General features: G+C 41.5%; 2 protein-coding genes across 3 annotated transcripts in view; both read right to left on the bottom strand.

Moving 5' to 3' along the window:
• Nucleotides 1-5,968: 5,968 nt before the first annotated feature.
• Nucleotides 5,969-22,259, bottom strand: rab35b (RAB35, member RAS oncogene family b). Of its 2 annotated transcripts, XM_061816525.1 has the most exons (7): nucleotides 21,878-22,259; nucleotides 21,011-21,393; nucleotides 18,875-18,925; nucleotides 15,839-15,962; nucleotides 12,110-12,234; nucleotides 6,957-7,081; nucleotides 5,969-6,888 (listed from the first exon to the last, which is right to left on the bottom strand). In XM_061816525.1, the coding sequence occupies exons 2-7, from the start codon at nucleotides 21,060-21,062 to the stop codon at nucleotides 6,760-6,762; spliced, it is 606 nt and encodes a 201-aa protein (XP_061672509.1). In that variant the 5' UTR covers nucleotides 21,063-21,393; nucleotides 21,878-22,259; the 3' UTR covers nucleotides 5,969-6,759. The 2 variants fall into 2 exon arrangements, with proteins under 2 accessions (XP_061672509.1, XP_061672510.1); XM_061816526.1 differs by lacking the exons at nucleotides 21,011-21,393; nucleotides 21,878-22,259 and adding an exon at nucleotides 20,913-20,994.
• Nucleotides 22,260-22,698: 439 nt separating this feature from the next.
• gcn1 (GCN1 activator of EIF2AK4) overlaps nucleotides 22,699-24,646 on the bottom strand; it is a 35,632-nt gene continuing 33,684 nt past the window's right edge. The window contains exons 56-57 of the mRNA XM_061816524.1: nucleotides 23,712-23,933; nucleotides 22,699-23,622 (exon numbers count right to left, since the gene is read on the bottom strand). Coding sequence (XP_061672508.1) covers nucleotides 23,497-23,622; nucleotides 23,712-23,933 — 348 coding nt within the window. The 3' untranslated portion in view covers nucleotides 22,699-23,496. The remainder of the gene's footprint in view (nucleotides 23,623-23,711; nucleotides 23,934-24,646) is intronic.

Raw genomic sequence — 24,646 nt, 5'->3', positions numbered from 1 at the left:
ATCTGAAGGAGGTTACTGATTTTAACTTAGTGGGGGCTGTAGCTCGACAACATAGGATGGTGGTGTGTAGGATGACTCTGGTAGCGGGTAGGAAGATTACGAAGATAAAGGTAGGGCAGAGAATCGGGTGGTGGATGTTGAAAAAGGAAGAATGTCGTGTGGCCTTTCAGAAAGAGGTGAGACAGGCTCTAGATGGGAAGAACTCCCAGAAGACTGGAATACTATTGCCAAGGTTTTCAGAGAGGCAGGCAGGAGAGTATTTGGTATGAAAGGGGAGAACGAAACTTGGCGGTGGAACCCCAAAATACAGGAAGTTATTCAAGGAAAGAGATTAGCGAAGAAGAAGGGGGACACGGAGAGAACTGAGGAAAGGCGAAAGGAGTACATTGAGATGCGACATAGGGCAAAGGTAGAGGTGGCAAAGGCTAAACAAGAGGTATATGATGACATGTACACCAGGTTGGATACAAAAGAAGGAGAAAAGGATCTCTACAGGTTGGCCAGACAGAGGGATAGAGATGGGAAGGATGTGCAGCAAGTGAAGGTGATTAAGGATAGTGATGGAAATATGTTGACTGGTGCCAGTAGTATGCTGAGGAGATGGAAAGAGTACTTGGAGAATCTCATGAATGAAGAAAATGGGAGAGAAGGTAGAGTAGAAGATGCAAGCGTGAATGAGCAGGAAGTGGAAATGATCAGTAAGGGGGAAGTTAGAAAGGCACTGAACAGAATGAAAAATGGAAAGACAGTTGGTCCTGATAAGAAACCAGTGGAGGTATAGAAGCAATTTGGAGAGGTGGCTGTGGAGTTTTTGATTAACTTATACAACAGAATACTAGCGGGCGAGAAGATACCTGAAGAATGGAGGAAAAGTCTGCTAGTTCCAATTTTTAAGAACAAAGGTGATGTTCAGAGCTGTGGGAACTATAGAGGAATAAAGTTGATGAGCCACACAATGAAGTTATGGGAAAGAGTAGTGGAGGCTAGACTCAGGCCAGAAGTCAATTTCTGTGAGCAAGAGTATGGTGTCATGCCTACAAAAAGTACCACAGATGCATTATTTGCCTTGAGGGTGCCAAGTGAAAACTAACCCAGGACAGGGCAGCAGAACAGTGGTGAGGTGTGCCGTAGGCGTAACAGACGAATTTAAGGTGAAGGTGGGATTGCATCAGGGATCAGTTCTGAGCCCCTTCCTGTTCGTTGTGGTAATGGATAGGCTGACAGATGAGGTTAGACTGGAATCCCCATGGACCATGATGATCGCAGATGATATATTGGAAAGTTGGAGGCATGCACTGGAAATGAGAGGAATGAAGATTAGCCCAAGTAAAACTGAATATATGTTCGTGAATGAGAGGGGTGGAGGGGGAAGACTGAGGCTACAGTGAGAAGAGATAGCGAGGGTGGACGACTTCACAAATACTTGGGATCAACATCCAGAGCAACGGTGAGTGTGGTAAGGAAGTGAAGAAATGCGTCCAAGCAGGTTGGAACAGCTGGTGGAAGGTTTCTGGTGGGTTATGTGACAGAAGAGTCTCCGCTAGGATGAAGGGCAAGGTTTATAAAACAGTGGTGAGGCCGGCCATGATGTACAGATTAGAGACTGTGACACTGAAGAGACAACATGAAGCAGAACTGGAGGTGGCAGAAATGAAGATGTCGAGGTTCTCGCTCAGAGTGAGCAGTTTCGATAAGATTAGAAATGAACTAATTTGAGGGACAGCCAAATTTTAATGTTATGGAGACAAGTTTCGAGAGTGCAGACTTCAATGGTTTGGACATGTCTAGACGCGAGAGAGTGAGTATATTGGTAGAAGGGTGCTGAGGTTCGAGCTGCCAGGCAAACGAGCGAGAGGAAGACTAAAGAAAAGGTTAATGGATGTTGTGAGGGAAGACATGAGGACAGTGGATGTTAGAGAGGAAGATGCACGAGATAGGCTTAGATGGAAAAAGATGGCACGCTGTGGCGACCCCTAATGGGACAAGCCGAAAGGAAAAGAAGAAGACAATTTCTGACTCATTTTCCAATTGAAGACGTAACTGTCACAAGCTGTCCACTGAGAATTTGTGTGCGTGTGTGTGATGAATAACCAATGGGATAACTGGGAGTGAGTGTGACAGTTTTCTCCAACTTTGGGTTTTTGTTGGGCCCATTTATTGTGCTGTGTGTGAGAATCCATTCACTACTGACAAATGGCATTGCTCTCACTTATAGAACATTCCCAACTATTCCAAATATTTGTTTTGCTGTTTTCCGAGAAATCAAGCTTCTCTAATCGACGCATAACAATCTGCTTATAATAAACACATTGTGTGATTCTTGGAGACAGGCTGTTTCCACCAAGCTGTGGTCTTAGTCATTCTGAGAAACTGACAAGGCCTGAACAACATGAGGTTGTCCTTCCGTCCTTTTTTCTACACAGTTCATCTTGTGTTTATTTGGGTTGTGAAAAACTGAAGCTTCTCCTATACGGGATTAGGGTACACTCTGCACTGATCACCAGCCAATGAGGAGTACAAGATGTGGGCAGCCATTAGGTAATGTCCATGTCACGTTGTAGGCCCCTAATATGAAGATGAATCCACATTTCAGAAGTTAATTTAGACAAAACACACATGAAGTAGAATTGGATAGGCAACATAGCAACCTAGTGGTTTGCACGACTGCTTCACAGTCAAGACAACCTAGGTTCAAATCTTGGCTCGTCAACTTGCTCTCAAGTAGACTTGACTATTGTAATGGTCTTCGGACTAGACTCCCCAAAAAGAGGATTCAACAGCTGCAGCTCATTCAGAATGCTGGAACTCGGGTTCTGACCAGAACGAGATCAGAGCATATAACTCAAATTCTAAAGTCTTTACACTGGCTTCCAGTCAGCTTAAGAGGTTCTGCTACTGGTCTATAAATCACCAAATGGTTTAGGTCCTGAATTTGTGAAAGAAATGCTCATGGAATACAAACCTGGTAGGGCTCTGACATCGACTGACTCACGTCAAATAATGGGTGAACAGGGTGAAGCAGCGTTGAGCTGTTATGCTGGACACAAATGGAATAAATTGCCAACAGAGGTGACATCAGTACCAAGTGAGTATTTTCAAATTCACATTAAGTTTCTTTTTTTCTCATGAGTTTTAGAGTACTTCCACTTTTCCATGATATTTCTTGCACTAAAAGCTGTTTTAATGGCATTTTTAAAATGTTTGTATCTGAATGCTTTTAATAATGTAAAGCCCCGAGTTACCTTGTGTATGAAAAGCGCTGGCTGTACAAATACATTTTGCTTTGTTTGCTTTATTTTATAGATATAGAAATTCCTGAAAATACAAATGTGAGTACTAGGGGGTTTTGGGGGCATCCCCCCCACCCAGGAAATTTTTGAAAAAAATCGATGGCTGTGGTGCATTCTGGCGATATCTGTGAACAAAATTCAGACAAAAATTGAAAGTAAAATTTCTAATTCTGACCAAAACAAACAAACAAAAAAAAAATTGGGCAGAAGTTCCACAAGGGCCAAGCCCAATTTTTTTAGGCCCCCATCCGACTATCACTGGATACCACAAAATCACATTAATACATTGTAACAAAATTCCTGTCGGCAATCGTGATGTCTTGTCAGAGGGGGCACGCACCACCGGGCTGCCGTCAATCGGAGGGCGGCTTGCTAGAACGCGCCGAGGTATTAGCCACACCTGAATCAAGCGACGAGGTGGTTGATGATCTGTTTTTTTTTTTTTTTACGCCGTCACGCTGCCTCGCGATCGACCCTAAGTCAGAGCACCCCTGCCTGGTGTTACTGAATTTCCTCTGACATGGCTCATGATGTTGATGACTTTCGACGTAAATGCGCTCGCATTACGTGAAGCAGTTCTGAACGTGCTCTTTCGTACATGCTCCGTCCATGCTCAGTACGGTTGACTTGCATTTCCTGTTTCCGGATGGAGCAGGCTCGTTTGGTTAACAACGTTTCTGAAATAAACGGGTAAATTAATGTCAAGACCACACAAAATAAGCGACGTCTTGAGAAAATGCGAAGGTAGGGGCGTTACTCTTAGGAGTGTTAGTGCCTCAACGTGGCTACGCTCGTGAAAGCTAAACAACGAACTCAAACGCATGTTCGTCCGATGTTGTCAACTAATAATCGGATTAATTTTAGGCAATTTTCCGGAGCTATTTTCATGAAAATTAAAAAATCCGGGAAAATCGGCAGGGCTTTCATCACTGTTTATTTTCGAGATTGCCAAAAATATTCAACAAATGTTAGGTCAATTCAAGAGCCAAAAGCAGGTGGGCACAATTTTGTGCTTAAAGGCCACATTTTAATTTTAAAATGGATGGACAGACCTGCTCATTTGGAGAAAGTGGGGAGTGTATAATGGTTTCATCTAATAATGAGAATAATTACTATTCAAAATTTTGTACTATTTATTATTAATCAAACACTTAAAAACAAAGTGAATTATTTTTCTCATTTTCGTCATATGGGTAAATCGTACTTTTTAAAATATTCAACCACATAATTTGTGGTTAATTTCACATTTTTTATACCGAGAACAAGAGAGCAACTACTCAATGAGATAAATGAAATGAAACTACTCTATCCATCCATCCTCTTAACCACTTATCCTAAGGAATTTTAGTATGCACTCGTATTAAGCACGTATAATAACTATCCAATGATTGTATGTTGTCAATATTTTAGAATAATGTGCATTTGGTTTTTTAAGAGTTTAATTATAATTTGTTGAGCAATAAATAAAAAAATATCTACAGTATAGTTCGTTTATTTGACCCCCCCCCAAGTATTTTTACAAAGGAAAAAGAGAAACAAATTATAGAATTTTAAATGTTTAATTTAATGAACTGTATATTAAAATTTACTTTTGCATTTTGTATCTGTTTAAAAAACGACAATTATGAATGATTTTTTTAAATGCTGTAATTTTCATAATAAATCACTTGTTTAATCAGAGAAATTAATACAAACATCTAAACTTGGGGCAGTGGTCGAATGAACCCCCCCCCCGCAAAATTAATTCTTGATAATGTAAATAATTGGTGGGCTGCAATTAAAAAAACGTGAACATGTAGACAACTATGCAATATTTTACGTAGATAACTTTATACGAAGAGTGAAAGACGCACATCAATTGACAACACAAACGATCTTTCCAGTGTACACTTCCTCCCACATTTTATTCACAAAATCCCTAAAATAGACACAGGTTGAAAATAGTCAGGCCACAAGTCACTGACAAATGAGCTCAGTCGTTACCTGTCTTAATATTTATTCCTTTCCAAACAATCATTACGAATCCAAATCATCGGGTTGGGGGGGGGGACTGAATGGTACATCTGTTTTTCTCCAGTGTACAACAAACCACAGATGAAGAGTGCGTTCAATAAGAACACACACGGGCGGGGCAAGTTTTCCCACGTTGCCCGTGACGTGTTGAATATTAACAGAGATATATCTATATACATACACTTAATCAAGTGGTAAGCATAGCGTGTGGGAGGTTGATACCATTTTATCAGGCTGGTGGGGTCAAAAGGCAGACGGATGTGGAACCGAAGCAAGCTCACGTCAAGTGCGGGTTGCGCCTCCGTCCAGCTCCCAAAAAGACAAAAAGCCTCACCAAGGACCAAAGGGAGGCGCTGTTGAGCAGTCACCGGAAGAAAAAGGGTGACTCAAGTGTCTGCGGCACGAGTACCTGAACTAACTCAGTTTGGCAACTTATTCCATGTCCTACTAGTGCACTCAATTGACCATGTACTTGTATACCTAGTATAATGCGCTAGTCCTTCTGCTATGTGCTGAATTGTCTTGCTTGTGAAGACAGTGCCCTACTACATGGACACTTCAGTGCAGTAGTAGGATATTGAATAAATGTTCAAACGGCTTGCCAGGCATTACTATGGCAACAAGCAGCCAGCAGCACTGCCACTGAACTGGATCATGGTTTAAAGAAAAAAAAAAAAAAAAAAAAAAAAAAAGAAAAATTAAAAGGGATAGCTGAAAGTGCAGGAAGACTGCAGTACTACAACTCCGCCATACTTAAAAAAAAAAAATCAAATGTAAAGTTTAAAAGAAAAGAAAATGTCAAATCAGGTTGTTGGCTCAGCACTGCTGCACGTTAGAAGGAAGCTTGGCAAAAACAAAAAAGTGAAAGTTAGCAACGCCCGTCCAATAGGTTAGGCAACCTACCACTCGTTATTTCATTTTGCCGCGAGCAAACATTTTTGCATTTCATCAGGATGTGTTGGCGTGAGCTGCGGTAAAGCAGGTCAGCCTCCCCCTTTTTCATCTCCTAATACACCCACCAGCCCAAAAGAAGAGAACGAGAAAAAGAAAAAACAAAGGCCCCTCTCCTCAAGCACTGAATGTCCTTGTGCAGTGAGGAAGAGGAAGATGAAAGTGAAAAGGAAGGACAAGACGGATATATGACGACGGCGATGTGGTGAAGCGGATCGACACTGGAGCGTGATGGCAGTCAGTTGTCAATTTGCAGATCCTTTAAGAAAAGCAGGACCTGCCGCTCAATTCCAAATAAGACTTTCTGATCACACCATGAAATAACCATAAAATCTGTACATATATTTCTTCATGATTATTTTGTCCAAAGGGGACGTGTATTTGCTTGAATCTTTAGCGTATATTTCTTAAATCTTTATCTGTTCTTTAATTTAGACTTTCTCAGTCCCACCCGGTGTGCACGCGACCACGAAGACGGCCGCTAGCGACCTTTGAGCGCCATTCACTAGCAGCACTTTTTCTTCCGTTTACTGTTCCGGGTGAGTTTGACCACGTCGTTCTGTTGCTGCTGCTGCTGCTTGGCCTGCACCTCCTTCTTGGCTCGGAGCACTAGCTCTGTGATGCAGTTGAACATCTGCGTGAGAAGCAAAGACACGCTAAGTAGACCTACGACCACGGGACCAGATTTGCCTACCGAGTTACCTCTTCGACATTGATGTTCTCTTTTGCGCTGGTCTCAAACAGGTTAATGCCCATTTGCTCGGCAAACTTCTGCGCGTCGGTCGTCTCCACAACCTTGGAATTGGGGTCATCATTTTTGTTTCCCACTGAAAAGAGGAGAGAATGAATGAAGTGGCGCTTGAGAAGCCTCCTCACTCTGCATCCAACATTCTGCCTTAACCAGGATGGCAACACTTCACGTGTGATGAACGTTGTTAGGGACTTTAAAAGCTGTGTTACACTGCAGGGTTGAGATCCCAGATTTTGCTCTCTAGCAGTACAACTCGCGTAATGGTTCATGTCAAAGTAAATAGCAAAAAAAAAAACATTTTCTCAAACTCCAAAATCTGGGCTATAGCAAATGGGGAGAAAAATCTGCAAAATCAAAATATTTATTGCACATGTGCAGAGTGAATGCTTAGATTGGATAGCTCTCTAACTCAAGGCCCGGGGGCCAGATCCGACCCGGCACATGATTTTATGTGGCCCTCGAAGGCAAATCATCTGTATCAACTTCCATTATATTTGTTCAAATCCGTATCAAAATGTCAAATTGTGATGTCATATAATGATAATGTTGCGTTATTGCAAGCATTTTTGTGTTACCAAACATCAACAATAGTTGAAAAACCCCTTACCCATGATTTCTGATTCCAAAACTAATTCGTAAATTTCATGAATATGATGAGGCAGTTAAAGTTTTTCTGGTTTTACAGTCATAATGGCCCTCTGAGGGAAACTGTAACTACAATGTGGCCTGTAAGAAAGGTGAGTTTGACAGCCCTGCTCTCGGGAATAATACACTTCATTAAGGGGTATCAGTTAGGCACAGTTTTTTTTTAATCAAGTTTCATTCATTATTCCGATGTATCTATTTATAGTACAACAATTCAACTGATTTGATTCACACTTGGCAAGTTAGCCTTTTTGTTTTATATCGATTTGAAAGGTGAATAATGAATTGTAATGTTACAATGATATACAGTTGAAGCCAGATGTTTACATACAAATGTGCAAAAATATTTGACTTTTTTTCCCCTCACACAGTCTGAAGTCATATCAGATGAAACCTTTCCTGTTCCAGGTCAGTCAGGGTCACCAAAATTATTTAATTTTGTTAAATGCCACAACCACAAGAGAATTTCTTAGAGAACCTTTTTACAACATTATTATTATGAAAGTCAGGTCGGAAAATCTATCTGAACACCAAGGTTTCGGACTTGGTCTTTGGTTTTTAAAGATAGTGAGTCCAGGTATTTACCAACAGCAGTTTTCTTTTTTTCTTGCCAAAAACAATTGTCTCAGTTTTGTTGTGGTTTAGTTGAAGAAAATTTTGGCTCATCCAATAATTTATCTGCTTTAGATAGTGGTACAACACTTCTTCTTCTTTTCCTTTCGGCTTGTCCCGTTAGGGGTCGCCACAGCGTGTCATCTTTTGCCATCTTAGCCTATCTCCTGCATCTTCCTCTCTAACCCCAACTGCCCTCATGTCTTCCCTCACCACATCCATAAACCTTCTCTTTGGTCTTCCTCTCGCTCTTTTGCCTGGGAGCTCCATCCTCAGCATCCTTCTACCAATATACTCACTCTCTCGGCTCTGAACATGTCCAAACCATCGAAGTCTGCTCTCTCGAATCTTGTCTCCAAAACATCCAGCTTTGGCTGTCCCTCTAATGAGCTCATTTCTAATCCTATCCAACCTGGTCACTCCGAACGAGAACCTCAACATCTTCATTTCTGCCACCTCCAGTTCAGATTCCTGTTGTTTCTTCAGTGCCACCCTCTCTAATCCGTACATCATGGCCGGCCTCACCACTGTTTTGTAAACTTTGCCCTTCATCCTAGCAGACACTCTTCTGTCACATAACACACCAGACACCTTTCGCCAGCTGTTCCAACCTGCTTGGACCCGTTTCTTCACTTCCTGACCACACTCTCCATTGCTCTGTATTGTTGACCCCAAGTATTTGAAGTCGTCCACCCTCGCTATCTCTTCTCCCTGTAGCCTCACTCTTCCCCCTCTACTTTTCTCATTCACGCACATATATTCTGTTTTACTTCGGCTAATCTTCATTCCTCTCCTTTCCAGTGCATGTCTCCATCTTTCCAATTGTTCCTCTGCATGCTCCCTCCTTTCACTGCATATGACAATATCATCTGCGAACATCATGGTCCAAGGGGATTCCAGTCTAACCTCATCTGTCAGCCTATCCATTACCACTGCAAACAGGAAGGGGCTCAGAGCTGATCCCTGATGCAGTCCCACCTCCACCTTAAATTCCTCTGTCACACCTAAGGCACACCTCACCATTGTTCTGCTGCCATCATACATGTCCTGTACTATTTTAACATACTTCTCTGCCACACCAGACTTACGTATGCAGTACCACAGTTCCTCTCTTGGTACTCTGTCATAGGCTTTCTCTAGATCCACAAAGACACAATGTAGCTCCTTCTGACCTTCTCTGTACTTTTCCACGAGCATCCTCAAGGCAAATAATGCATCTGTGGTACTCTTTCTAGGCATGAAACCATACTGTTGCTCGCAGATACTTACTTCTGACCTGAGTCTAGCCTCCACTACTCTTTCCCATAACTTCATTGTGTGGCTCATCAACTTTATTCCTCTATAGTTCCCACAGCTCTGAACATCCCCTTTGTTCTTAAAAATGGGAACTAGAACACTTTTCCTCCATTCTTCAGGCATCTTTTCGCCCGCTAGTATTCTGTTGAATAAGTTGGTCAAAAACTCCACAGCCATCTCTCCAAATTGCTTCCATACCTCTACCGTCATCAGGACCAACTGCCTTCCCATTTTTCATCCTTTGTAATGCCTTTCTGACTTCCCCCTTAGTAATCATTTCCACTTCCTGGTCCTTCACTCTTGCCTCTTCAACTCTTCCTTCTCTCTCATTTTCTTCATTCATCAACTTCTCAAAGTATTCTTTCCATCTATTTAGCACACTACCGGCACCAGTCAACACATTTCCATCTCTATCCTTAATCACCCTAACCTTCTGCACATCCTTCCCATCTCTATCCCTCTGTCTGGCCAACCTGTAGAGATCCTTTTCTCCTTCTTTCGTGTCCAACCTGGTGTACATGTCTTCATATGCCTCTTGTTTAGCCTTTGCCACCTCTACCTTTGCCCTACGTCGCATCTCGATGTACTCCTTTCGCCTCTCCTCAGTCCTCTCAGTATCCCACTTCTTCTTCGCTAATCTCTTTCCTTGTATGACTCCCTGTATTATGGGGTTCCACCACCAAGTCTCCTTCTCCCCTTTCCTACCAGATGACACACCAAGTACTCTCCTGCCTGTCTCTCTGATCACCTTGGCTGTCGTCGTCCAGTCTTCCGGGAGCTTCGGTTGTCCATCGAGAGCCTGTCTCACCTCTTTCCGGAAGGCCGCACAACATTCTTCCTTTCTCAGCTTCCACCACCTGGTTCTCTGCTCTACCTTGGTCTTCTTAATCTTCCTACCCACCACCAGAATCATCCTACATACTACCATCCTATGCTGTCGAGCTACACTCTCCCCTACCACTACTTTACAGTCAGTAACCTCCTTCAGATTACATCGTCTGCACAAAATATAATCTACCTGCGTGGTTCTACCGCCTCAACTGACATATTGGTAAAGGAAACAGGGGCGATGAAGAAGTGATGGGTAAGTACGGCATCCAGGAAAGGAACTTTGAAGGGCAGATGGTGGTGGACTTTGCAAAAAGGATGGAGATGGCTGTAGTGAACACTTATTTCCAAAAGAGGGAGGAACATATAGTGACCTACAAGAGCGTGATCTGAAGTCATCTGGAGACACTGCTAAGTATAACTGTGTCATCTGCATAGCTATGAATAGTCAAAATTAAAGTTTTGAAGAATTTAACCCAACTGTAGCATATACAGGCTGAACATGAGGGGTCCAAGAACTGACCCTTGAGGGACCCCATAGGTCATTGCCATTTGGTGAGATTGAGCACTTCCAATGGTTACAAAAAAGTTCCTTTCCTCCAGGTAGGACCTAAACCATTTAAGGACCGTTCCATGTAGTCCTACCCATGTTTCCAACCTGTTGAGCAGTATATTATGATCTACCATATCAAAAGCCACACTAAGACCCAACAAGATCAAAACTGACCCCTTTCCTGAGTCAGGATTCAACCCCATGTCATTTAGCACTTTGATAAGAGCAGATTCTGTATTGTGATGAGTTCAGAAACCTGATTGACTTTTGTCAAAACGTCAATTAAATTCAAGAAATTGCTGATTTGATTAAAAATACTTTCTCAAGAATCTCAGCTATGAACGGGAGATTTGTGATAGCTTGCCAACGTGGAATCCTCCAGTGCCATTTTTTTCGAAGAGGCTTAACAGCAGCTACTTTGAGAGATTTACGAAATTCGCCAGACTTAAGTGAGCAATTTACAGGCTATTTACATGACATATGAGTTTCTATTTACAAAAGATTCAAGTTACGAAACGGTTTACGGCTTAATTTCGTAAGTAGAGGTACCACTGTACACGCCTCCATATTAACCCTGCCATGCTTAAATCCAATGTTATTTCCTAGTATCGATTCACTTGATTGATTACCTTTTAAAATGAGTTAAATGAATATATTTACGTCGGGAAGGTTAGCCTGCCAAGCACAGCTTGATCCAGTTGCACCGTAGGAAATAAAATGGATAAATCTATATGATGAATGAATCATGACACCACTAACTACCGCCATAACTACTTCTATAACTACTATTACTCCTTTGTATTTCCCAGCACTGTGGATGTCCTGTGGCACTATGTTACCACTTTCAACTGAATATTAGTGTTGTGACATCTGGTTTGGGAGAAGAGAGAAGACTGTCTGTGGAGATCATTTGTTGAGCGTGTGGTGTGATGTGTTGGGTGACGTTGAGTACAACAAACTACAGGAAACTACACATGGGAAGGACACGTGAATTATTTTTCCTTGTCATGTTGTTGGATCACTCACATTTGAAAAATTGCTACAAATGTTAAAAAAAAAAAAAAAAAAAAAAACATTAACATCACTTGCTAGACACTTTATGTTGTGGCCAATGAGTGTAGGCAGTCCCCACTAAGTCCAGAGAAAATCTTTCAGTATGCAGACACTCACCTAATATTCGACACACATCATCACAGTTCTGGTTGATTTCATGTAACCATCGTTTGACGTTGACAAAGGACTCTGCACTTGTGACGTCGTACACCACGATGACCCCATGCGTTCCTCTGTAATACCTGAACACATAAAGGAGAGTTGCACTTAGTACCAACGCCAACATAGAGAAAAGGAAACGAAACTTCAAAGCCAATATAAACACAACTAATATTTAGTTGCTTCAGATTTCACAAGGAGGCAACTCAATGATGACTTGCAATATTTTTTATGACTGATTAAATTCATGCGAGAAAGCCACCAGGACTTTTGGAACAACATCTTGTACACAGATGAGAGTGGAGACCAGTCGAATGTAAACCTGCAGATAAGGCTTCAAACAGCCAGCTGGCCCCAGTGTGGCTCTGCAGCGCCAAACAAACACAAAGGACCTTTTGTCTGCCTCACCATGTGTATGTTATTATCTTTGTATACATTTCTATGGAGTGTCAGTCTGAACATGCCCACAATGTACAGGTGGAGTGGTGCAGACAACCACAGGAAAAGGGTAACTGGTTCCTTGTGAATAGGATTTACACGATCAGTATTATTGGGGCAGATCAGCATTAAAAAAAAAAAAAAAAACAACAATAACTGATCTGATCACAAGATGGAGCAATGAGTATTTAAAAGATCTGTTCATTTAGTGTATATATTGTTGTACTTAATTGTTCAAAAATATATATTTACAATAAATAATGCATCTTTATTCATCTATTTATGCCAGAGAGGCATAGTGACCAATTAATGATCTTTTATGAGAGGGCAGTGAGTACATAAACCAATTAATATATCTAGTTTTTGTGACATTGTTTGTTGGACTGCCGTGAGCTTTTTCCAATTGTAAAGTATGTGCCTTGGCTCCTAAAAGGCTCAAATTTGCTGCACTGGTAAATCGTGTTCAACAGAACGGCAGCATGTTTACACACAACCATGAGCGCTAGCACTAGGTTGCTACGTTATGTAACGTTTTGTTGCTGCCTTGCGAGCCGTATCGTATTAAAAGGATGTGAAGATACCTCATGCGAGCCTTACATCAATGAGCACCGGTGAACACCAAAACATTTTCCCCCCATTTTCTTCATATAATACAGTTGGCACGATTCACTCTTATTGTCATCAAGTTTACAAACAATCACTAGCACTAGCTTGCTAGGCTTTGTAACTTTTTGTTGCTTGCGAGCTGTATCGTATTCAAAGAATGTGAACATACCTCCAGCAAGCCTTACAGTACACCAACGTCCTCCTATCTCCTAAGCACCAGTGACCACCAAAATTTTTTTCCCCTCATTTTCTTTTTATAATACAATCGGTGCAATTTCTGTTGTTATCCCCACTGTAACGAGTGTATCCTGTCACGTTTGAGTTGACAAAAAGCCCAATGATCGTAAAAATCAGGATGCGGTCGTATTGGAAGAAGAGACTTTATTGCAGTAGTCTGACATAGTGCAAACGTGAAAGACCAAATTTGTCTCGTAATGTGAAACGCACATTACGTGTTGTCTCTCATTCGCCTTGTCTTTCCTATTACGCCATCAGTTATTTAAAGAACTATGCCAAAAGACAAGAAAAAAAAAACTATATAAATACTACTATGTAATAATAAACTAACTTTTGGATTCAGATACGCTCTGTGTGATGGCCACGCGGAGTAAATGTTTTTCTTGTGCGGATCACAGACAGGCTGGTAAGTGGGTGTGTCTGGCTAGTGACCACCACATACATACATGCATAGCCTCTGGCCCATAGCTAATTCATTTAAAATAACAAGTGGTAGACGACTCATCTATACAACTGGTGAACCAGTCAGCAAGTCTGCACCTGTTACATTCGGCTGGGCTAATTATTACTATATATGAGACATTAATCGTCCACTCACTGTAGTGGTGGCACAATGCTGCACCATCTGCACAACTGCTGTTGACCAATGCTAGCCACTCGTACCTGAGTAGCATCGGTTCCACATGCACAAACGACTGAATAATATCGGCGACACTTGCGCAATCGACACTGACCCAGATTATTGCATGACTAGTCACTTTAAACTGCATACACTGAAGTCCTGGTGCCCTCTGCACAATGATCACTCCACTGTACTATTAGGCACTCTGAACTGCTTTAAATGCGAAAGGACTTTGCTTCCTTTGGACAATAAAAAAAAATCCATTACTGCCAGATTACTAGGAGCCCTGTGACTGTTACTGGAATGTCTTTACATCTCAGACTGTCTGTTGTCGTCACGTATGTCATTCTAGAGCTGCTCCAATTACCGGAGACAAATTCATTGTATGTTTCTGGCGTACTATGCGAATAAAGATGATTCTGATTCTGACCTAGTGTGGAAAGTCAGGTAAGCCGGTAAACTCCTACTGCTGCAAGTCACCAACAGCTTTTCACTTATTAATATTACCACAGTCATGTGCAAAGGCTTTAATAATGAAGCTTGCAAAGCTCAGAAATCTATCTATACCTGGTTTATTACATAGAAGCTACTGTATGTGAGAATTTAAAAAACCCAGACTCATTTAAAAAAAATATTGGAATAGGAAAATTGTCATTAAAATAAAGTCCAATAATTGCAGTGATCATGATTTATCCATGTCCTGTTCAGGACTATGACTCTAAATTGGTAAATTGGGTTGTTTTGCAAGAAAATAATTGTGTGACTCATCAAAAAGGGAAACTGTACACATATGCAATCATATTTGAATGTATTGTCTGTCAATCATATGGTTGTGGCAATGCCCAAAATAAAGTGGTCTTACTAGGTGTAGAGGGTGGAAGCCCTCACTATAAAAACCACCTCTGAGCTAAAGAAATGATCAAATAAAAGTAAAAACTTTGTTTTTTGTTTTCTTTTTTTCCTGCTACTGCTTGTTGCAGACAAACATCTTGTTCACCAACAAATTTTGCAAAAATATCTTGAGTCAACTAAAATTATGGTATGCCATGGCCAAGCTGTTCCTCCTCAAAAAACAGTGTGACCTAATCATGTGCTTGTGTGACCACAGTCCTACTATTACAAAAGTTAGTGTCGATCCCTGGCATAATGACAATCGGCCTGACTTTGTGCAAATTCTGCCCTTCCTGACAAAGCACATCAAACCCCTTTAAAATAACCCCTACCCCATCTCCCTTCCAATCAACACTAAGGTAAAAATTTTAAATCCCGCCCCTAAACCTCGAGACTTACTTCCTTTCCACCTGCTCTCTTGGTTGCATAATATGGTATATCAATCTTTCTCCTAATTATCATATCAACCAACTCCTGAGATTTTCCCGTCTTAGTCACAACATTCAAAGTCCCCACATTAAGTTCTAGACTTTGTGCTTTCCTCTTCTTTCTGCCAAAGAAACCGGCTTTTCACCCGTCCATCTTCGACCCACAGTAGCTAAATGTCCACATTTCCCCCCTCGATGTTAATGCCATTGGCGTACTTTGATGAGCCGGGCCAAGACTGAGCCAATGTGTGATAGCAACATAATGTACTAAATAGATAGTGGAATTTTAACAGGTAATGACTCTCATTTACGCAGGCACACGGGCTAAATGGTAACGTCTGCTTCATCTAATTATACGAAATCTCAAGACCACAAATGCCCTTTTTCCTCATTCTTTTGCTCAAAACAAGAACATCACCTTAGACCACTGTGTGTCTGCATACGTTTGTGTATACATCAACTCACGTGGATGTGATGGTGCGAAAGCGCTCCTGTCCTGCTGTATCCCAGATCTGTAACTTCACCTTCTCACCATTGATTTCCACCGTCCGGATCTTGAAGTCCACTCCAATTGTGGTAATATAGCTACCTGCAAACATAAATGTAACATAGCTCAAGATTTTAGGACCGTGTTATATACATATCCTTTGAAAATCAGGCAATTTGGAGTTTGACCACAATATTAAAAATATAGCTCATATGTGAAACATAAAATCTTCACACGAGACATGATCAATCCTTGTGAGACTTGGCGTTATTGAGCATCTGAAGGATTAACTGTTTTACTTTTATATTTACCGCTATCACCACAGAACATGATAGAAAACAAGAGAAATACAGTCCAGGTTTGTCTGTACTAGCTACTCAATAATCAATCAAACTGAATTTGTAGGCATTTTTCATACAAGTACAAAAATCCAACAAGAAATGCTTTACATTTATTAAAACATGAAAAATAAACCCATCTCTCCATCCATTTTCTGAGCTGTTATCCTCTCAAGGGCCATCAATTACTAATTATGAAACTGTGTAAAATCACTGGAAATTTGCATTTATGTCAATCACTGCAGAGCAGCTAAACTATGGAAATTCACTTGAACAGTTTGTCCGAATTTCCATGTTTGAAATGTCTAGAATATTACCATAAGACAGTTACTGCAGTATGTTATGTAGTAGGATAAAAATATTTGTGAATACTGTTCAGTTTCATAATGTAATCATTATCACATAATAGTGGACTCTTTTTACAGCAAAATGTCTCCCCTTACGTGTTCTTTTAGTATTTCCTGTTTTCACTATTTCATCTAAAGTTATGCAAATTCCCCACTATTGGACCAATAAAGTTTATCTTATACTCTAAAAGTTCATTATATTTAGGTTGTTTATAATGTATATGCCTGTTTTCTTAAGTGAAGTTTGCAGTGGTGGAAAAATTCATTCCTAGTCCTTCTGTGATGTGACTAGCATTATAGTATATTTGAGCATTTTTCTCTATAGGCGCATAGTACTGGTAATTTGCCTGCTAATTTGCTCTTCAAAACTGGCTAATCGTCGCTACAAGTGGATCCAGCCAGACCTACGTGACAAGTTCATTGCACCACCCTATAACTTAATTTTATGTTTTCTGACTTCATAATATATATATCAATTTCCTCCTCTCACTTCTATGTTCACTCTTCTTACAACAAGTCTTTAAATGTTACACGTAGTAACATGACGATTAACTTATTTCGATAAATGCATGATAGTAAATGGTAAATATTACTTTCCTGTACCAATACTATAGGTTTTCCTGAATCATTACTATAGGTTTGGAGAGGATGGATCAATTGACCCTAAAATTAATTATTTAAGGTCCAAGTGTCATCCCTATAAACATCCTAAAATAGATATTGTAATGAAAAATACATATCATTATTCACTTCAATGTCCATACGAAAAAATAAATGTGAGCGGAGAGCACGTCATCCATGTGCAAAGTTCCAGACGTGTCATTCCACGATATCCAAGTGGTCGCCATATTGGCTGCATCCTCTGTAAGGGACGTCACCTGGACATTTGGCAATGAAAACACGCGGTGCACCTTAGCTATGGGAGACGAAGAAGTCCCTTCTGACACGGAAGCTCTTTTCGAAAAAGACAACACCACTCAACAGAGTGAAGTCACCGGGGAAATATTACACTAATCTTTCGAGCCATATTCAGATGATATGCGATCACGGCCAAACAGCATCCCCATCCGAACCACTTCCATGGCGAAGATGAGCCATCGCGGCTCATTGCAGCCGGCCGGTGGTGGGGTGTTCATAGACGCCGCAGTACGATGAACAACACAGTCAGCCAGGGCGCTTTACTGCCCGCACATAGCTGAGTGACGCATTCTCGGCTGGGTTCTTCAGAGCCACCCCCGTCCGCAAAGCACGATGCGCAGCCTTCGCAGAAGCTGTGACCGCCAAACACGGCGTCTCAGCTGGTGTGGCATATAATAGAGCAGAGGCGTGCTGCTTTTAGAAGGTTGTACACAGCCACTGCAGTACACGATGAACATTATCGAGCCGGGGCGCATTACTGCACGCACGAGGCTGACTGATGCATTCTCGGCTGGGTTCTTCAGAGCCGCCCTCGTTTGCAAAGCCTTACACACAGCCTTCGCAGAAGCTGTGACCGCCGAACGCGGCGCCTCAGCCGGTCTGGCTGATTTTCGGCGCTGAGGCGGGCTGCTTATAGAGGGTTGTTCACAGCCACCGCAGTACGCGATGAACACTATTGAGCCGGGGAGCATTACTACACACACAAGGCTGAGTGAGACATTGTAGACTGGGTTCTTCAGATTCGCCGCTGTCCGAGCAGCAGCCCGACAGCACATCGACATATTTCATATGCGGATCTTTTGTTACGTTATGAGAGATCGATTACGTGGTCCGCCCCAAACTATTATTTTTTTTTTTAGTAGCTGAATACATACCTACCTGTGATTTGGAACCCACGAAGCTCTCGTCCTCTGCACCCGTGCAATCCATTTTTCATAACGAACCGGGTCTCTTTCAAACTTATGAAGGGTAATTCAACCGGTCTATTCAACCGAGTGTTCAAGCAATGTCCAGCAATGCAATGAGCCGGCATTTTGGCTAACATGAAGGAACAACGAGCTACTGTCCCGGAGGTAAAACGAATGGAAACAAACGAGTCCACTTGGGGGCGCTGCTGTCCTATACATCACTTCCTGCTTCTTCTTCAAAACAAATCCCTCAAGAGGATCTTCATGGTGGGAGTTACAAAAAGCTGTATACATCAAAATCATGTTTTGTGGTGAAAAAAACGCATGGGCCCATATTGCCTGACGTTTTTTCATTAATAACATACTAAAAATCATCCATTTCATGACACTTGACCCTTAACTATAATACATTCAAATGAAAATTTTCAAGTTGAAAAGTTTCACAAAACAGACAAGTCATCGTCGGAACTTCCACTGTATTTGACTGAAACAGAAACGCCCACCTGAAAATGTGTTGTCTGCGAAACGAAGCAGGAGACTGCTCTTCCCCACTCCTGTGAAGGAAACAGAGGGTTCAATGTGAGCTTTAAGATGAATCATCCACACAGATAGATCGTTTTTGGTAGGTGATGAATTGGTTGTGAATCCAAGCCGAACAGCATGGCACAAATGCAAACCCAATATCAACTGTACTAACTGCTGAAATGCACTTCGCAGTCATACACAGTAAAAGATAAACAGACATTTTCATGGGAAAAATGAATCAGCTGGATAGGACAGACCTGAAAGATTTATGGAATTGAAAATAAATGTGGTACAGTCATCATTTGTTGCAACCGAGGAAGAGAGAGAAGGTAGACTTGATAATAAGTGACAGTGAAAGAATATTAGCTGTCACCAATGAAATTCCTCTTTAGATGAACGCTCATATGTGACAGAAGAGTGTCTGCTAGGATGAAGAGCAAAGTTTACAAAACAGTGGTGATGTACGGATTAGAGACGGTGGCACTGAAGAAACAACATGAAGCAGAACTGGAGGTGGCAGAAATGAAGATGTTGAGGTTCTCGCTCGGAGTGAGCAGGTTGGATAGGATTAGAAATGAACTCAGACTGACAGCCAAAGTTGGATGTTTTGGAGAGAAGATTCGAGAGAGCAGACTTCAATGGTTTGGACATGTTCAGAGGCGAGAGAGTGAGTATATTGGTGGAAGGGTGCTGAGGATGGAGCTGCCAGGCAAAGGAGCGAGAAGAAGACCAAAGAAAAGGTTGATGGATGTTGTGAGGGAGGACATGAGGACAGTGGGTGTTAGAGAGGAATGTGCACAAGATAGATTTAGATGGAAAAAGATGACACGTGTGGCAACCCCTAACGGGACAAGCCGAAAGGAAAAGAAGACGACGACCAATGAAATTCCTCTGCTTCATTTAGGCCGTGATCTAAGATACCTATTGGCTAATCCCAGTTGGTGTTTTATTGCTCCAAATTTAACAGATATCCATATCCTTTGGCATCCCTGCTCCATTATTTGGTTCAAACAATAACAGTGGCTTAACCCTCAAAAAGCAACATCAGGCTGGAAGCAGAACACGTAACTACTATCTTGCAGATACCAGTAAGTTATTGTGGAAAATGGGCAGCAGTCATTGCATTTTGAGCTCGTTATCACAGCATGGAAATACAGTCAGTCATAGTTCCACAGTGCAGCTGAAGGAACACTGGAGTCAGTGTGTCCTCTCTGATGATGATGCGCTTGTGCCAGGATCAGCATGGACAATGAATGTGAAGATCAGACCCCACAAAACAGTACAGTTAAGCGCTGCGGGTTAACTTTTGAGTCCAATTAAGACCCTAACCCTAAGTCGAGTCTTTCATGTTTTTATGCAATTTGAGGGTACCTAACGAGAGTACATAAACATAACGTTAAAAAAGGAAAGGAGTCGTTCAACCTGAGTATATTCGCACATAATTTTAGGAAGTTGCGCTTTCGTTCACACAAAAATGACGGCCTCATTACATTTAAACGTGACTGCCTTGAGATGCAAATCAGACCCCAGTGCAGCATTCCTTTGCCAGCGTTAACATTTTCAGGCTAGCAATCGACATTGCTAATTGTTATTCCACCCCCTACAAAATAGTTGTCGCAGTAGTTGTTGTTTAGCTTTGTGCGAAGCGTCCTAACCTTGTAATATCATCACAGCCTATAGCTCGAACTGGCAGAGGCAACAGCTTCATAACCCATGAAAAATTTGCTAGCCTAATTTCATGCTAGCTGCCGCAGCAAGTGCCAAATAAAAACAACCTCAAATGGTCTCATTCGGTCTTTAGTTGAGAAAAGTATTGTCTGCTACACACCAAAAAAAGAAGATGCTCGAAGGACAAATTCGGCTGTTCTAGAGAAGACATCCTTCTTTTTCGACAGACATAACCAGCCCGGACACAAAACCTCCGCCCTGTCACTAACCCTGGAGTATGGCGGCCGGGTACATTAGACTAAACAAATTCATCCCGAAAAACAGAACACTAGTAATACAAAATGAAACCTGAACGGAAAGTGCGTCCACGCATCAATCAGGCGTTTAGGCGTGTGTAAAAACAAGACGGGCCCACTTCCCGTGCTATATCCCCGGCCTCGACTTACCGCTGTCACCGATGATGAGCAGCTTGAATAGGTAATCGTAGTCCCTGGCCATGCCGGTGGATCGTGGCTCACTCCCGCCTTGAGCCGCTTCTTCGCACCGTTTTTAGGTCAAGTCCCTTGTCTCATAAAAAATAACACACACACACGACCCCGTCCCCCCGATTTTGCCGGGGGTAAAAAAAAATACCGTTGCTTGAAACCGCTCGCCCCGAGCCGGCGTCGTTTTTCTCCGGGGTTCGGGTTCGCCTCGTACCGCCAGCAGCCGGAAACTGCGCTTCCTCATCCGTTGGTGGAACTGCGACCCACTCCGACTCGGCCACGCTGCACTGCGCAGGCTCGAGACGCCAGGACGCCCTGTACGGTTGAAAATTGCCTTGCACCTTCTGGAACAATTTAAAAAGCACTAATTTAACAACAGTGTAAAGCGACGGATACATTAAGCTATAACAATATGTGGCTGGCAATAATTACATTAGCGGAAGTATTAAAAAAATACCCACATTCTGTGCAAATGCTTGTGTAAAAAAAAAAAAAAATGAAACGGACCATTTTTCATACTGTCAATTACATAACCTATTTTGATTGGCGAAACGAAAACAAACGTACACAGAGATTTGGAGGTCTGATTCTTTTTAATTTAAAGTAGTCCGACTGATAGAGAAAAAAGGTAAAAACGTTATATGTCGCTTGAAATGACTAGCCTAACTTGCCTTGGATCGACCTATATACGATAAAAACTGTTCCCATATCTTCAACTAGGCAAGAACCAATGCTCAAGAAAGATAACCGGAAACGATGCACCACGAATCATTTTTCGAACAGAAAACTTTGCTTCTGCCAATTAGTTGCCGTAGTTGTTTTACTTACTTTTAGTCGTGATCCCCGGTTTTCGTTCGTCCCTGCTCTTTACCACTTTATAAGATTCACAAAGCTCAAGCAGGTCATTTCATCTGATTGACTTTACTTCTTTTGATCAAACCAGATGTAAAAAAATAAAACAAGTGCTATCAAGTACAAATATTTCATTTCCAGATAAAGTATAAAAAAAAAAATCTTGCAAAAAATACTAAAGCGCAGATACTTGACAAATCTAATTCCCCCTCCAACCATTTCTGCATCGACTAAACCACTTGTCCCATAGTCCCTCATCAGGAGCAATACCTCCCACTCTTCTGGAAAGACTTTCCACAAGATCTTGTTGCACATCTGAAGGAATTTGTGTCCATCCATCCACCGCGATTGGGTGACAACCAGTTCAGAATGTAGCCCGCCTCCTCCCTGAAATTAGCTGGGACAGGCTCCAGCAGCCCTGTGACCCTTGTGAGGATAAGCAGCTCAGAAAATGGATGGATAGATGCCTTTGCATTGTGCTCTGGTCGCAGTCAAGCTTATGCTGGAACAGTACGATGTTCAGTTGCACCCATAAAGTTGAATACATGGAATTGTGCAAAATGTCTTGGTTGCGTAGACACTTAAGATCCAGGGATAATTGCAAAAACTGATTTATTGATTATAGAAATGGCATTTAGATTGAGACACTGGTGTAGGCTCCAAGTATAAGACCGGCACTTTAATTTCTTGTTAATTTTCATACCAAATCCAAATGCCTGCGGAAAGGTATCAACAGCCCAGCAAAACCTTAACATAGCCTTGAGTAAAAAGGCTTGAAAATCATTCACTCTGCAGTATGAAATCAAGCTCTTTTAATTTTGTATTGCGTTTTTACAACCAAATCAATGGGATAAAAACCACCATTGTTGTAAACACTTGCACCTACCCAAACGTATGCCATGTGTGCAATATGCCATTACAGTGGCATCACAAATTATTTCAGCAAAAAATAATATTTTTTGTCAGAAATTCCCAACATAATTGGTCTCATTACAGTCACAAAACTGTAACCTAAGATGTAAAATGTGATAAATTATTTTTTGTTAAAGAAAAAAAAAACTTTCAGTTTAAAGGCTGTTAAAACAATGAAATAAGAAATGAAAGATTTATTGATAGGGGGGATTGAAATACTAACCAATAATTGTTTTCTCAGCATAGGAACTTGTGTTGCATTCAAAGACAGCTTTTACATCAGTCATCGCCATATTGGACCTTTTGGGGCCAGAATTATACTTTTCAGCTGTCCAGTGCAGCTATGAAAAGAGGAATACATTGAAAAACATTTTGAAAGCTGAATAAATCAAAATTTTGAGCCTACCAATTTGAAAAAAAAAAAAAAAACCAATGAGGAGGCTATAAAGCAAAATTGATGTTGAGGTTGCGGATTTCCTGACAAGGGGTGGCGATTAAAAAAAAATAAACAGGGTTGAATAATAGGTATGGCCTTGCAATTTTGTTTGTCAGATGGGAAATATCGTGAGTTCCTGTGCTGGAAAACAGAGCAAAATGATGTGTATCTGGACCTGGCATACATTGGAAATCAAATCTTTCGATCCATTTGTTTGGCTGACATTATATAGCTCAGTCTGGTTCAATCACGTGAGTATTGTGTCATCTATTTCTTCATTGGAGTCCTGCTGACTGGCAATCTTCTTCAAAGACCGGCGGTGACACTCTGATAGGAGGTCATTACTTGCCGAGTCCAGAATGGCTGTAATCATCTGAAACGTAACAGAAACCCAACATGAGTGTCTACTTGCCTAGGTGACTTCAGCCGATAACACACCCTACTGTCAGTCCGTGGTCTGACCTGCATGCATTCCTCTCCCTGCCGGAGTCGTAACAGGTTGACGATGGTGTGTTCGCTCTGGGCTCTGACGCTAGTGTTCTTGTCTTTGGTGTTGTCCAAAAGAGTCTTCAACAAAGGCTTGATGTGACTTGCTTCCATGGCTGGTGCTCCTGGTTCTTTGAAGACCCACCACAGCACTCGCTCCGACACTAGCCTGATGTCACTGGACTGGTTCTGAAGACTCTGCAAGGTCACACAGACAGTAGGTGTCACAATGAACACAAATCTTTTTATCTACTCCACACTCCATTCCTCATATTCCTAAACGTCAACATATTATGCTGATAAAGTACGCTGATTGTGGAACATTTTGTTAGCGCTCATGTGAAAAAGATGTTATGGAGTCAGTTATAATTCATATTTGCATTGTTTATATGCAATTAAATACAAGCACATAACTTCCAGCAAGTTTGCAATTATAGCTAAGCATAACACATATTGAGCAAATCCTGTAAAGCACAGACACTCTTTAAATAACTTGTATACTACAATGCGAAAGGTTAATGATTTATATATTCCAGAAATGTACAGCTTGTTCGAAAAGATTATTGACTAATGAATGCAGGTTTTGAAATATGCAGATTTCAGTTGGAGTCCTACTAAAGTGAAAGGTTCTGATCAAGCCTTGGCTCAATGTTAGTGTTTCGGATTTCTACAAATATGGAGGCTCTAGCATTTCACAGTACGAGGAGGCAATACAGTAAAGTGATCCCCTACACATTTGCAGATTTTTTTCTTTTTAACCTTTCCTCCATTCATTGCTAAAAACTTACACATTTGCTGTTCTTGGGCTCATGCAAAAGCAATGACAGTTGCTTTGGTGCTGTATAGGGGAATCTTGATGATCTTTCTGAGTGAGTTGGGAATCTTCATTTAAACCATAGTAGTTCTTTGCA

This window comes from Syngnathoides biaculeatus, chromosome 4 (assembly GCF_019802595.1).
Source record: "Syngnathoides biaculeatus isolate LvHL_M chromosome 4, ASM1980259v1, whole genome shotgun sequence".
Lineage (NCBI taxonomy): Eukaryota > Metazoa > Chordata > Actinopteri > Syngnathiformes > Syngnathidae > Syngnathoides > Syngnathoides biaculeatus.
This window is presented reverse-complemented; position numbering and strand designations above follow the sequence as displayed.